The following is a 12,500-nucleotide window of genomic DNA, read 5'->3' as shown; positions in this document are numbered from 1 at the left end:
GCAAAGAAAGGCAGACGTAAGCAAAGATCCAGACACAAACACCATAATTCAGCAACCAGAAACCCCAAAGAAGTAAAGAAGAGGAAGAAGAAGAAAAAGAAAAAAAAAGGAAGGTCGGTTGCTATGGCTCGTTTCATGTTATTATTCCCAAGAAACACATAAGATCTACCGTTTCTTTGTTTTCTCTTTTCCTCTTTCCTTCTCTTCCATTACTCTCTTCCTTCACCTTTTTCCTTCATCTCCCTTCCTTCCCTCCCTCTCTTTTTTTCTTTTCTTTCTCTTATTCTTTTTTCGTCCTCCTTTTTCCTTTCCCTTCCTCCCTTTCCATCTCCCCTTCTATCTTCTCTTCCTTCAAACAGAACAAGGGAACTAAAAAAGAAGAGAAGAAAGAGAAAAAATAACAAGATGTATAATTTTTTTTTCATGTCTAACCCCCATCTCTTCCCTCCATCCACCCCTCCCCCTCCTCTCTGCGACGTCAACCAAAAAATTCTCACCTTTTTTCTTTCTTTCTTTCACACTCAACTTTTTCTATCAATCGGCAACCTTGGTAGAAAAACGACATCTCCCCCTACCCCCCCCCTCTCCCACACACCTCTTTGACAAATGCAAAAGCAACGACATCTCCCCCTCCCCCCCCCTCTCCCACACACCTCTTTGACAAATGCAAAGGCAACTCTCTACGTTGAACTACGACCACGTATCAACGACTACTCACCCTGCCAAACAAGTCGTTCTAATACCACCTCTAAGCTCTTTCAAACGACCCTTAGTGACAACATCTCTATTTCAATTTGCAATGACACAGATTACCCCTTCTCTCTTTCTCGCTTTCCTTCCTATTCTCCCTTTTTATCACCCTTCCTTCTTCCTTCCTATTTTTGCGTTCTTGCAATGACACAGATTATCGCTTCTCTCTTTCTGTCTTTTCTTTCTATTCCCCTTTTTATCAACCTTCCTTTTTCCCTCCTCTTTTGCGCTCTCTCTCCTTATCATCACTTCATTCTCTCTCCTATTTTCGACTTTTATCAGTCTTACAAACCTTAATTACCATATTTCGTCGAGAACATTAATGCTTGGTTTGTCCTTCGGTCTCCTTAGTGATGCTGGCCGTTCTTAATCCTCTCTTACGTGTTCTCAAATCCTTCTCTTTGTCCTCCTCCTCCACTTTCTTCTTCCTATTTCCCCCCCTCATCTTCTTGTCTTCTTTCTTTTCCTTCTGCTTCTCTTTATCTCTTTACGTTTTCTTTTTCATTTATTTTTTGTCTCCTCTTCTTCTGCTGTTTTCCTATGTTTCTTTTCCTCCTATTTCTCTTCTCTATTCTCGTTTTCTAAAACTTAACCTCTCGCCGCCAATCCTGCCTTCCTCCCTCCCCCCTCTCCCCTCCCTCTCCCCACCTCTATCCTCCACCCCTCCCTCCCTCCCCATCCCTCCCCACCCTCCCCCACCCCCCCGCCCCGCCCATGGTGAAGGACCCCCAGGCAACCCCAGGGGAGTGTTTATGTGCAAGGGTCGTGCGGCGGCCAACTCTCACTTTCAATAACCGCCTCCTCAACTTGGCCTTAACCCCGCTACTCCCTCTCCTGTTTATGGCTCGTTAGGGCAACACCAGCCGTTTATACTCTCTCGCCCGGCCCTAGTTATTAGCCGGTGATTAAGCGTGAATTGGCTCGCGGATATGCACGCGTGGGGGTGCATTTGCAACTGAGTGGGAGGGGAGGGGGAGGAGGGGAAGAGGAGGGGGATTAGGGAAGGAGGATGGGAAGGGATGGGATGGAGGGTAGGTGATATGGAAGGTGGGGGGAAGGAGGGGGATTAGGGAAGGAGGATGGGAAGGGATGGGATGAAGGGTAGGTGATATGGAAGATGGGAGGGGGGAGGGGAAAGGGAAGGAGGTTTGGAGGGGATGGGAAGGAGGGGAGGAGGGTAGGTGGTATGGAGGGTGGGAGGGGGGAGGGGAAAGAGAAGGAGGATTGGAGGGGATGGGAAGGAGGGGAGAAGGGTAGGTGGTATGGAGGTGGGAGGGGAGAGGGAGGGAGAGTGGAGAGGAGGTGAGAAGTGAGGAGGGAGAAAGGAAAGGAGGAGCGGTGGTATGGAAGGTGGGGGAGGGGAGAGGAGGAAAGGAGGGTGAGAGGGGGAAGGGAGAGAGAGGGAAGTGAGAGGTAAAGATGGTAAGAGGGGGAAAGGGAAGAGGTAAGGATGGATGGGCGAAACAGAGAGTGGTAAGAAGGGTGGGAATGAAATAGAAAAGAGGTAAAGAAAGAAAGGGAGAAAGGTCAGGAGGTAGAAGGATGAAAACGAAATAAAGTCCTGAACAGCGGAATGAAAGGGAAGAAAAAAAAACGGATAGAAGGAAAAAAAAGAAAAGTAGGAAGAGAGAAAGTAAAGAAAAGGACTTCAATATAGCGCTTTCGAAACCAAAATGAATTCAGGTTTTCATCATTAACATATTAAATGCTGCTTTAATCTCTGACTTGATATGTAATCTACGTATCACTAAAACCCTCTTTAAATTGACTATATAATCATCTTATTTCCTTTTTTTCAGACAGGAGGATGAAGAGGAAAAGAAGAGATAGTAGGAGAAAGTGAAAAGTGCGAGAAGAGAGAGAAGGGAAGGAAGTAAAAAGGGCGAGAAGAGAGAGAAGAGAAGGAAGTAAAAAGGGCGAGAAGAGAGAGAAGGAGAGAAGTGGAAGAAGAGAAGAAGAGTACTAAACTGAGGGAGAAGTGAAGGGGATGAAAAGGAGCAGCGGACAGGGGAGGGGATAGAGGGATGAGGTGGGGGTGTGAAGGAGGTGGAGGAGGTGACCACGGCTTAGGCAGAAAGACACATAGTGTAGATTCCAAACACACAAAACAGATAAAAAAGTGAAACACATAAAAATAAATAATGATAATAATGACAAACACCTCAAATAAGAAAAAAATCTCTCTATATAAAGAAATAACAATAATGACAATGATAATTCGAAATCGTGACCACGATATGACACTTCTACTTTTCTTGGGACATCTTCTTCGTTACTAATTATATGCCTTGACACGTTCTTTCGAGAGCTGAGAAGCACCCACGTCTGCCCCTCCCACCCCCTCCCCCCTCACCTCCTCCCCATTATATCCTTCCTGCCTATTCCATCCCATCCCCACCCCCTCCCCCTTATATCCTTCCTGCCTATCCCATCCCCCCTCCCCCTACCCCCTTCCCCCTTCTTTCCTTCCTGCCTACCCCATGCCATCCCCACCCCCCACCCCCTATCTCCTTCCTGCCTATCCCCTCCCCCTCCTCTACCCCCTACCCCCTATCTCCTTCCTGCCTATCCCATCCCACCTCTGAGAGAGAGTGCTGGGGGGGGGGGGGGTATGCTACAATTGTTGACTTGTAAACTGATTCCTTTTATCATATCGTTGTGTTTTTATCCTTTCTATCTATTCTATTTACTCGTAAATAGAATAGCATGAGTCATAGTATTGCACCGCATGTTACTCATCAAGTTTTATGAATGGAGCAATCATAATCTTTGAGTTGTATTCGTATGTAGCAAGTATTCTACCACTGGATACTAAACGTTCATACATGCACACGTACACAGAAACCTTAAATACACGTCAATAAAAGCACGGTTATATACACATAGTTTTGAGAAACCAAATAAATATATATGGACAATAATAAATAAATAAATGTAACAGAACATGCTAAACAACAACAAACTGTATACTAACCTTTTCAATCTCCATTACTTTCATTTTGCAAAACCACAAAAATATAATAATAATAAAAAAAATATTCTATTTCAGGAAAATTTCAGATAAAACTTCAAATCTTCTTCCCTTTATGAAACACTAAGTAGGAGCAGGCAAGCACACGCTACCCCACCTTTTCGCAATTTCCAAAACAAATCATAAAACAAAACAGTTTAGTACAAAAATATTGTGACATAAACCCACCTCAGCAAAATATCTCCCCCCAAAATATCCTCCAATTAATGAAAATGAAAAAAAAGAAAATCAAAATCTAAACAAATATAAGAAAAATAAAGATGAAAAAAATAATAACAACACGATACGAATTCTCCGCCAGGCAGACGCAGCCCAAGGACCCCTCACACCACCTTCACCGTCACAGACCCTACTGCTCCTCGAAGACGTAGCCGAGGACCTTCCCCTACAGCCTACAGCCTCCAGCCTTCCTTACGAGTCCTGCCACCTTGACCACTACTGTCTTGTCGCGGCCTGATCTCCCTCGAACCATAATTAAGTTGGGACCTCCAGCCTCCGGACGGGACAGAAGGCAAACCGCAGAAGGTGGATTCATTGTATTGGAGTCCCCTGAAGAAGCCTTTATCTTTCGTCTTTTCTTTTCTCTCTTTCTTTCTTCCTTCTTCTTTTTATCCGTCTTTTCTATTCTTGTTTGTATTCTTGTCTTGTTACTCTTTTCTTGGGTTTCCTCTTTCCCTCGCTCGTTTTTTTTTTCTTTTTTTCTGTTTCTATTCTTGTATGTTGTCTTAGGATTTTTCTTTTCTTTTCTTTCCTTTTTTTACAGTTTTCACAATGGAATGAAAAATGTCTGATCTATATATGTCCTGCTTGATATATATTTTCTTAACTTTTCGTTTCATTCAAATTGTTTTCTTTGTATAGTATAGAGTTAGAGATATGACTTCGGGGAAAATAGATACAGAGAGAGAGAGAGAGAGAGAGAGAGAGAGAGAGAGAGAGAGAGGAGAGAGAGAGAGAGAGAGAGAGAGAGAGAGAGAGAGAGAGAGAGAGAGAGGGAGAGAGAGAGAGAGAGAGAGAGAGAGAGAGAGAGAGAAGAGAAAGAGAAAGAGAGAGAGAGAGAGAGAGAGAGAGAGAGAGAGAGAGAGAGAGAGAGAGAGAGAGAGAGAGAGAGAGAGAGAGGAAGGGGAGAAAGACAGAGATAAAAAGATAAATAACCAGGTGAATAAAGAGAGACAGAGAAAGGAAAGAAAGTCGAAAACAAAACCTAAGAAAGAAAAAGAGAAATGAGAGACAGGAAGAGAGGTAAACTTATTAAAGAAACTAAATGAATAATAAATAAATAAATAATTCAAAATAAAACAAAATAAACTAAAATTAAATTTAGAACGCCACATATACATCATATCCCAACTTTTCCAGTCTTCTTCGATCACTCTACACCAACCCCTCCTACCCTCTCTCTTCCCTCCAACCCCTCCTACCCTCCCTCTTCCCTCCAACCCCTCCTACCCTCTCTCCCACCGCCTCTAACCCCACTAACTCCCTCCAGTTCTCCTCCCACACCCTCAGCCCCTCTTACCACCCCACAAACTCCCTTTATCCCCACTTAACCAACCTCCTCCCCCCTCCCAACCCCACCTCCACCTCCAATAGCCTCCTCTGTCCCCTCCCATCCACCTTCTATCCCCTCCCCAAACCCCCACCTCCACCCTCCACCCTCCACCAACCCCAACCAAACCCCTCCACCAACTCCCTCTATCCCCTCCCACCTCCAACAACCCCCTCTATCCCTTCCCACCTCCAGCCCCCCTATTCCCTCCACCAACCCCCTCCTAACCCCACCTCCACCCTCCACCAACCACCTCTTTCCCCTCCTACCCTCCACCCTCCCCCAACCCCTCCACCGCACACATGCCCGGGCGCGGGTGGTGGCGTTCGGCGGCGGCTCGCAACTTTACAGCCGGGCCATAAACGGTTTCACTGACCAGGCTCGGATTAAGGCTTTACCACGGCTGGATCGGGTCGGCTTTGGGGGCGCGTGACTTTTTTTCCGTTCTTTTATTTTGTTGTTATTCTTGTTATTGTTGTTGTTGTTGTTGTTGTTGTTGTTGTTATTATTATTATTATTATTATTATTATTATTATTATTATTATTATTATTATTATTATTATTATTATTATTATTATTATTATTATTATTATTGTTATTATTATTGTTATTATTGTTATTATTGTTATTATTATTACTATTATTATTATTATCATTATTATTTTTATCATTATTATTATCTTCATCATTATAATTATTTGTATTATTATTGTTGCTGTTATCATTATTTTCATCGTCATTGGTATCATTACTCCCATTATCATTATTACCTGTATCAGTTATCATCAGTATAATTATCATCATCATTATCATTATCATTTATATATATTTTTTATATATTCATACAAATAAATAGATAGATTGGTGAATAGATATGTTTCCCAGTCGGCTTCTTTTTTATAAGGTTGGTTTAAAGTAAAGAGAGAGAGAGAGAGAGAGAGAGAGAGAGAGAGAGAGAGAGAGAGAGGAGGAGAGGGAGAGAGAGAGAGAGAGAGAGAGAGAGAGAGAGAGAGAGAGAGAGAGAGAGAACGAGAAAGAGAGAAAAAAAAGAGAATAAGAATTGGAGAACGAGAAAGAGAGAGACAGAGAGGACATATGTGTTTTTTTTACGACACGTTTTATTTTTTTTTTTTATTGAAGTTTTATGGATGTTTCACTTCTACTTTTTACGAGCTGCATTTATTATTTACGAGAGTTTTCTGCGGTTTAAGATTTATGACAAGAACGACGGCAGCTTCAGTCTGACGTTTGTGTGTATAGAGGAATTAATCTAATCTCTTTACAATTAGCATTTTAATTTTTTTTTTCATTAGGTATTAGTGTCGTTACTGAACATAGTGTCTAGTAAGTTCCATATTTCATTTGATTTCTGATTCATGTTTTAATTTTTCATAAGCACGTGCATGTGTAAGTACATACGTATATACATACAATCATACATGAATGCATACATACATATGTACATATATATATTGATATATAAATGAATGCTTTCACGCACACACACACACGCGCGCGCACGCACACACACAAGCACGCACACACACACACACACACAAGCACGCACACACACACTTAAGGCGGACCTGGCAACAAGTGCGAGCGCGCGCGCGGGGCCCTCGGCGCGCCACGGCGAGCGTCGCCGTCAGCGCCGCCTCGGCCGCCTGCTGACACCGGTTCTTCCTTCCTGCCCTAAGCTGACACGGGAAAGTCGGACTCTACTTACCGAACTGACTTCTCATCCACGGGTAGAGCGGCGAAGGGAGGGCGGCTTGGGTATTTTGTTGCTGCGGCTGCTGGGCTGGCCATCCCTGGCCATGTTCCTGCGCGGCCATGTGGTGGGCTGTGTCTTGAGGAGGACCTCCGGACGGATCCATGCCCGGCTGCTGCTGTGGTTGCTGCGGCGGACCCTGCTGCTGCCCCGCCATCTTGCAGGAGGAGTACTGCTGCACGGGCGGGGACGCTTGCTGGCCCATGCACGTGGGCGCCGCGGGCGAGGGGTCGCGGTAGTCGTGGGCGTCGTGCGGTTGCATGCCGTGTGGAGTCTGTGGGTGCTGAGGTGTTTGCGCGTTGTAGTAATTGTTCATGAGTCTGTCGTAGGGCGGGTAGCGCGGGTAGCCTTGCTGAGTGTAGTACGGGTGTGTGGGGGGCATGCGGGGGTCGTACTCCTGGCCGCAGTGCCCCCCGCCGCCCCCGCCGCCTCCCTGGCCGCCCGGCGCGCCCGGGTATTCGTCGGGCGGGTGGGGCGGCCGGTAGTCGGGGTAGCTGTTGTAGTAGGCGGACATGTGGGACATGTCCGGGGCGGGCGGGTAGGCCGCCACGGGGGCCGAGTTGGCAGCCACGGTGCTGTGTTGTGGGGGGGCGTCAGGCAACCCGCCGGCCAGCTCGCAACCAACCTGCGGGAGGAAAGGCGGTCAGCTGTGTCGGAGGACTCCGTTGCTTATGCTAAGGGCATGCGGTTAGTTACATGATGAGGACAAAGATTAGAAAAAAAAAATGTGTACACACACACACACACACACACACACACACACACACACACACACACACACACACACACACATATATATATATATATATATATATATATATATATATATATATATATATATATATATATATATATATATATATATAACATATATAACAAATCCTTATTTTTCCTATATCAAAATTATGTACAATATCCATTTCAATATCAAGAAGAAAAAAAGAAGAAAAAGGAAATATAATGTACATGTCTATGTGTGTGTGAGAGAGAGTATGTGTGAGCATGTATACATATTGATTTAATAAAATATTGCATTTAACGAAAATGTAGGGAAAACTAGGGATGAAAAGACAGCTAAGCATAATGTTTAAGGAAAATACTTGTGAGGACGTAATGGAAAAAAGGTATATCAATTATATATATATATATATATATATATATATATATATATATATATATATATATATATATATATATATTAATATATATATATGTATGTATGCATATGTATATAAAAAAGAAAAAAAAAAAAAAAAAAAAAAATATATATATATATATATATATATATATATATATATATATATATATATATATATATATATATATATATATATATATATATATATGCGTGTGTGTATATCGGACTTCTACATGTATTCACTATTTCCATGGAACCATGAAGAGAAGTCAAATCATCTGTGGAAACTATCATTATGACGCCCATGAGTGCGACAGCTGCTTGTAATATTAGGAAGAGAGAGAGAGAGAGAGAGAGAGAGAGAGAGAGAGAGAGAGAGAGAGAGAGAGAGAGAGAGAGAGAGAGAGAGAGAGAGAGAGAGAGAGAGAGAGTGAGTGAGTGAGAGAGTGAGAGTGAGAGAGAGAGACAGAAAGAAAGAGAGAGAGGGAGAGAGAGAGAGAGAGAGAGAGAGAGCGAGAGCGAGAGTGAGAGAGCGAGAAAGTAAGAGAGAGAGAGAGAGAGAGACAGACAGACAGACAGACAGACAGATAGACAGACAGACAGACAGACATACAGACAGACAGGCAGGCAGATAGACAGAGAGAGACAGACAGACAGACAGAGAGAAAGAGATAAAGCGAGAGAGAGAGGGAAGGAGGAAGCTCGTAGAGTGGGGGCTGTGGTAGAGCAGGGGGCGTAGGGGGGCGGGGGAGCGAGGAGGGGGTGTAGAGAGCGGCTCATTCACACGATCATAATCTCCCGGGGTCGCCACGCGCTCTGCCATAACACGTTTGTGTGAACAGTCGCAGTAGCCCCCTGCCCTCCCCCCTCCCTCCCTCCGCCCTCGAGCCTCTCTCTTCTCTCTCTTTCCTCCCTCCTTCCTCTCTCCATCCTTTTTCTCTTCTCTCTCCCTCACTCCCTCCTTTTTGCTTCGTCCTCTCTCTCTTATCTCCCTCCCTCCCTCCCTCCCGCCCTCTTCCTACTTTCCTCTTACTCATCTCCCTCCTTACCTCCCTCTCTCCCTCCCTTCCTTACCCCTCTCTCTTCCTCCCTCCTTCCCTTCCTCCCATCTCTCTTCCTCCCTTCCCCCACCCTCCATCCACTCTCCCTCTCTCCCTCTCTTCTCCCCACCCGCCTGCGCTCCCCTCGTCTCCTCCCCTTCTCCCCTCCCCCCTCCTTAACCCCGCTCACCCCAGCTGGACTTCTGACGACTCGGCCTAAGCTGTGATCACACCAATTTTTCCCGAACCGAACTTTGTGCTGCGGGTATTAATGCTGTCGGGTATGACCGCTACGTTCGATTCGGGGGGGGGGGGGAGATATCACTCTCTCGCTCTTGTCTGTTTGTCCCTGGCTGTGTCTGGCTGTGTTTGGCTCTGTTTGGCTGTCTATCTCTCTCTGCTTCTCTTTTTCTGTTTTTGTCTGTCTGCTTCTTTATCTGTCTGCTTTTTCCCTTTCTCTCTTCCTGTTCTTTTCTTTCTCTCATCTTATCCGCTTCCCGTTCATCTCTCTCCCTTCCTGTCCCTTTCTTTCTCCCCTTCTTTCATTTTCCCCTTTCCTCTCTCTATCTTTCTCTTTCCCTTCCTCCATCCCTCTCTTCCTCTCTCCCTCTCTCCCACCCTTCCTCCCTCTCCCCCTCCCTCTCCCACCCCTCCCTCCCCCTCCCTCTTCCCCCTCCATACCCATAGCATCTGCAGTCACCTGGTTCCCGCGGCCATGGACCTCGCCCCAAAGGTTCATATAATGTGGTGTAGCGGGCCAGTTGAACCTCCGTAATTGCTTGGCTGTTATATTATTGATTAGCAAACTATATAGGCTGGCGGGGGGGTGGGGGGGGGGGTAATATTTCATGTCGGGGAAGGCCGGTTCGTGTCAATGGGTGGGGGCGGGGCTCATCACACTCAGCGCCTATTGCAAAATTGATGTTTGCTTCGTGTAAATACCTTACCGTACTTATATACGTGCGTTCATACTTACATATATACGTACGTGCATACATGAGTACTTCCATACAGATAGACATAAACACATAAATGCATATAGATATATGCATACGTACATCTATATATATGCATCCATACACACACACAACACGTACATACATACATACATACACATATATGCGCCAACATACTTAATGACAAAGAAACTGCTCAGTAATAAGATAAAAGACGCTATCAAGCAAACATGAAATAAATGCATCACGAAAATATATGAATAATAGAAAACAAGATGAATAAGATAGGCCATGTTCACTCAGAGATCCGTTGACTACAGCCCTTCGCCCTCTCCCCACTCCGCCCTCTCACCAACCTCATTCCCCTTCTTACCACCCCTTACCCTCCCCATTATCACCCCCTACTAAAACCCTCTCTCATCACCCCTCACCCCCTCTAAAACCCTCTCTCATCACCCTCACCCCCACTAAAACCCTCTCTCATTACCCCTTCCCCCCCCCCTCCCCCCCTAAAACCCTCTCTCATCACTCCTTGCCCCCTCTCCTCACAGCCTAACGCATTCTTTCACCATCCTTCTACTAGCTCCTCTCTCACTATTCTTAGCCCCTCCCTTACTCTCCTACCTCCACCCCCTCCCCATGTTACCACCCCTATGCTGCAAGGCCCCACTGCAAGGCCCCCCTCATCTATCCTTGCCCCCCCTCTCACCACCATCACACTATTCCTAACACCCTCACCTTCCTAACACTCTCCTCCCACTCCTTCACCTTCCTTCGCCTCCCCCACCACCCTCGCCCCCTCCCTTACCCCCCTCGTCCTCCTCCCCCACCACCCTCCCCCTCCTTCACCCCCTCCCTCACCTCCCCTCGCGCCCTTACTCCCCACCCCTAGCCCCCTCCCTCACCACCCCAAACCATCTCCACCTTTTCCTTCTAAATACGAGAAACGTGAGAAAAGTGTCATTATGACGAGTCTCAAGGCAGGCCTGTCATAATGACACCGGATGTCGTCGTGAATAATGGCCAGCATTGACAGGCCGGCGGAAGAGCTCAATAAAGTCTATGATAATTATACGACCCACTCGCGCCCTCGTCTTGTGTGTTGCGAACGTTCTTGCACGATGCACCACTTCTCTTAGGTTTCTCTTTAATTCAGTTTCTGGTTTTATGTGTTTTGTTGTCGTTATTAGTATCGTTTTTTTCTTTTCATTAGAGGTCAGCAGTTTTTTTTTCATGGTTAGATTGTATGGGTGTTATTTTTCAGCTTTTCAAAGTTGTTATTTTTCATTTTGAGGGTATTTTATATATAAGATGCTTGAATAGGTTTATACATACATGCAGAAACAGCCACACACACATGTACACAAATACATATACGCCTACCCAACAACTCACATACATAGACACCTATATACACACGTACACACACATCTCCCCCACCCATCCACCCACAAATATTCACATACACACACATCCCCACATCTATCCACCCACCAACACACACACACCTCCCCCGCCCATCCACCCACAAATATTCACACACACATCCCCACACCCACCCACCTACACACACACACACACACACACACACACACACACACACACACACATCCGCACAGTAGATGAGCCATGAAGCTTCAGCGAGCGTCTCGTGACAGAAGGGTGACACAGCCAGCAATGATCTCTACGGCAGTTGTGACAGCGTGACAGTTATTAATAGCATCGTCATACAGGTACGTGGCACTTGTTCGTCGTCCATGCACCAGCGCGCCGTGCATGAACTGGCAGGAACTCACAATGCCATGAAGATCTGCATGATCGACTGGGATTGCATGTCTACCACACGTTTCCCAGGGACTCAGGACGAACGCAAGTCGCATAAAAAGGGAAGGAGTATATCATGTCTCTATATTTTTTTTCGTGACACTAAAACCCTCGTATGGAATAAAAAAAAAAGGTAAAGTGAAATATCAAAACCAAGTGAAAGAAATAATACACAAACCATATTGTTTATATCCGTTTGAAGTGTCGAAGAAGAAGAACGAGAGAAAGAAACAAAAACTTCCTCCCCAAGGCAAGGTAAGCTATCTCTCGGTGTCGCGTTTCTTGGCAAAAGTTTTCGGTCTTGTCACCTCATTCCACACGGCCTGACCACCACCACTAAGCCACTGGCACCACGAACCACACAGTGCCACCAACACCAAGTAAGGCCCCCCGTGTGGCACTAACGTTCGCCCCCGACACGCGGATTGTCGAAGGCTGCGT

At 45.6% G+C, this 12,500-nt stretch overlaps 1 protein-coding gene across 4 annotated transcripts in view; it reads right to left on the bottom strand.

Annotated features, from left to right (window-relative positions):
- The window catches only part of LOC113804681 (homeotic protein antennapedia), a 417,805-nt gene that overhangs the window by 77,037 nt on the left and 328,268 nt on the right, over positions 1 to 12,500 (bottom strand). For all 4 annotated transcript variants that reach the window (XM_070114345.1, XM_070114344.1, XM_070114343.1 and 1 more), the window contains one exon: positions 7,057 to 7,726. In XM_070114345.1, the coding sequence (XP_069970446.1) occupies positions 7,057 to 7,624 (568 nt within the window). In that variant the 5' untranslated portion in view covers positions 7,625 to 7,726. The remainder of the gene's footprint in view (positions 1 to 7,056; positions 7,727 to 12,500) is intronic.

The sequence above is a fragment of the Penaeus vannamei genome, chromosome 35 (assembly GCF_042767895.1).
Source record: "Penaeus vannamei isolate JL-2024 chromosome 35, ASM4276789v1, whole genome shotgun sequence".
NCBI classification, from domain to species: domain Eukaryota; kingdom Metazoa; phylum Arthropoda; class Malacostraca; order Decapoda; family Penaeidae; genus Penaeus; species Penaeus vannamei.
Note: the sequence above shows the minus strand (reverse complement) of the source record. Positions and strands in the feature narration are given on the sequence as shown.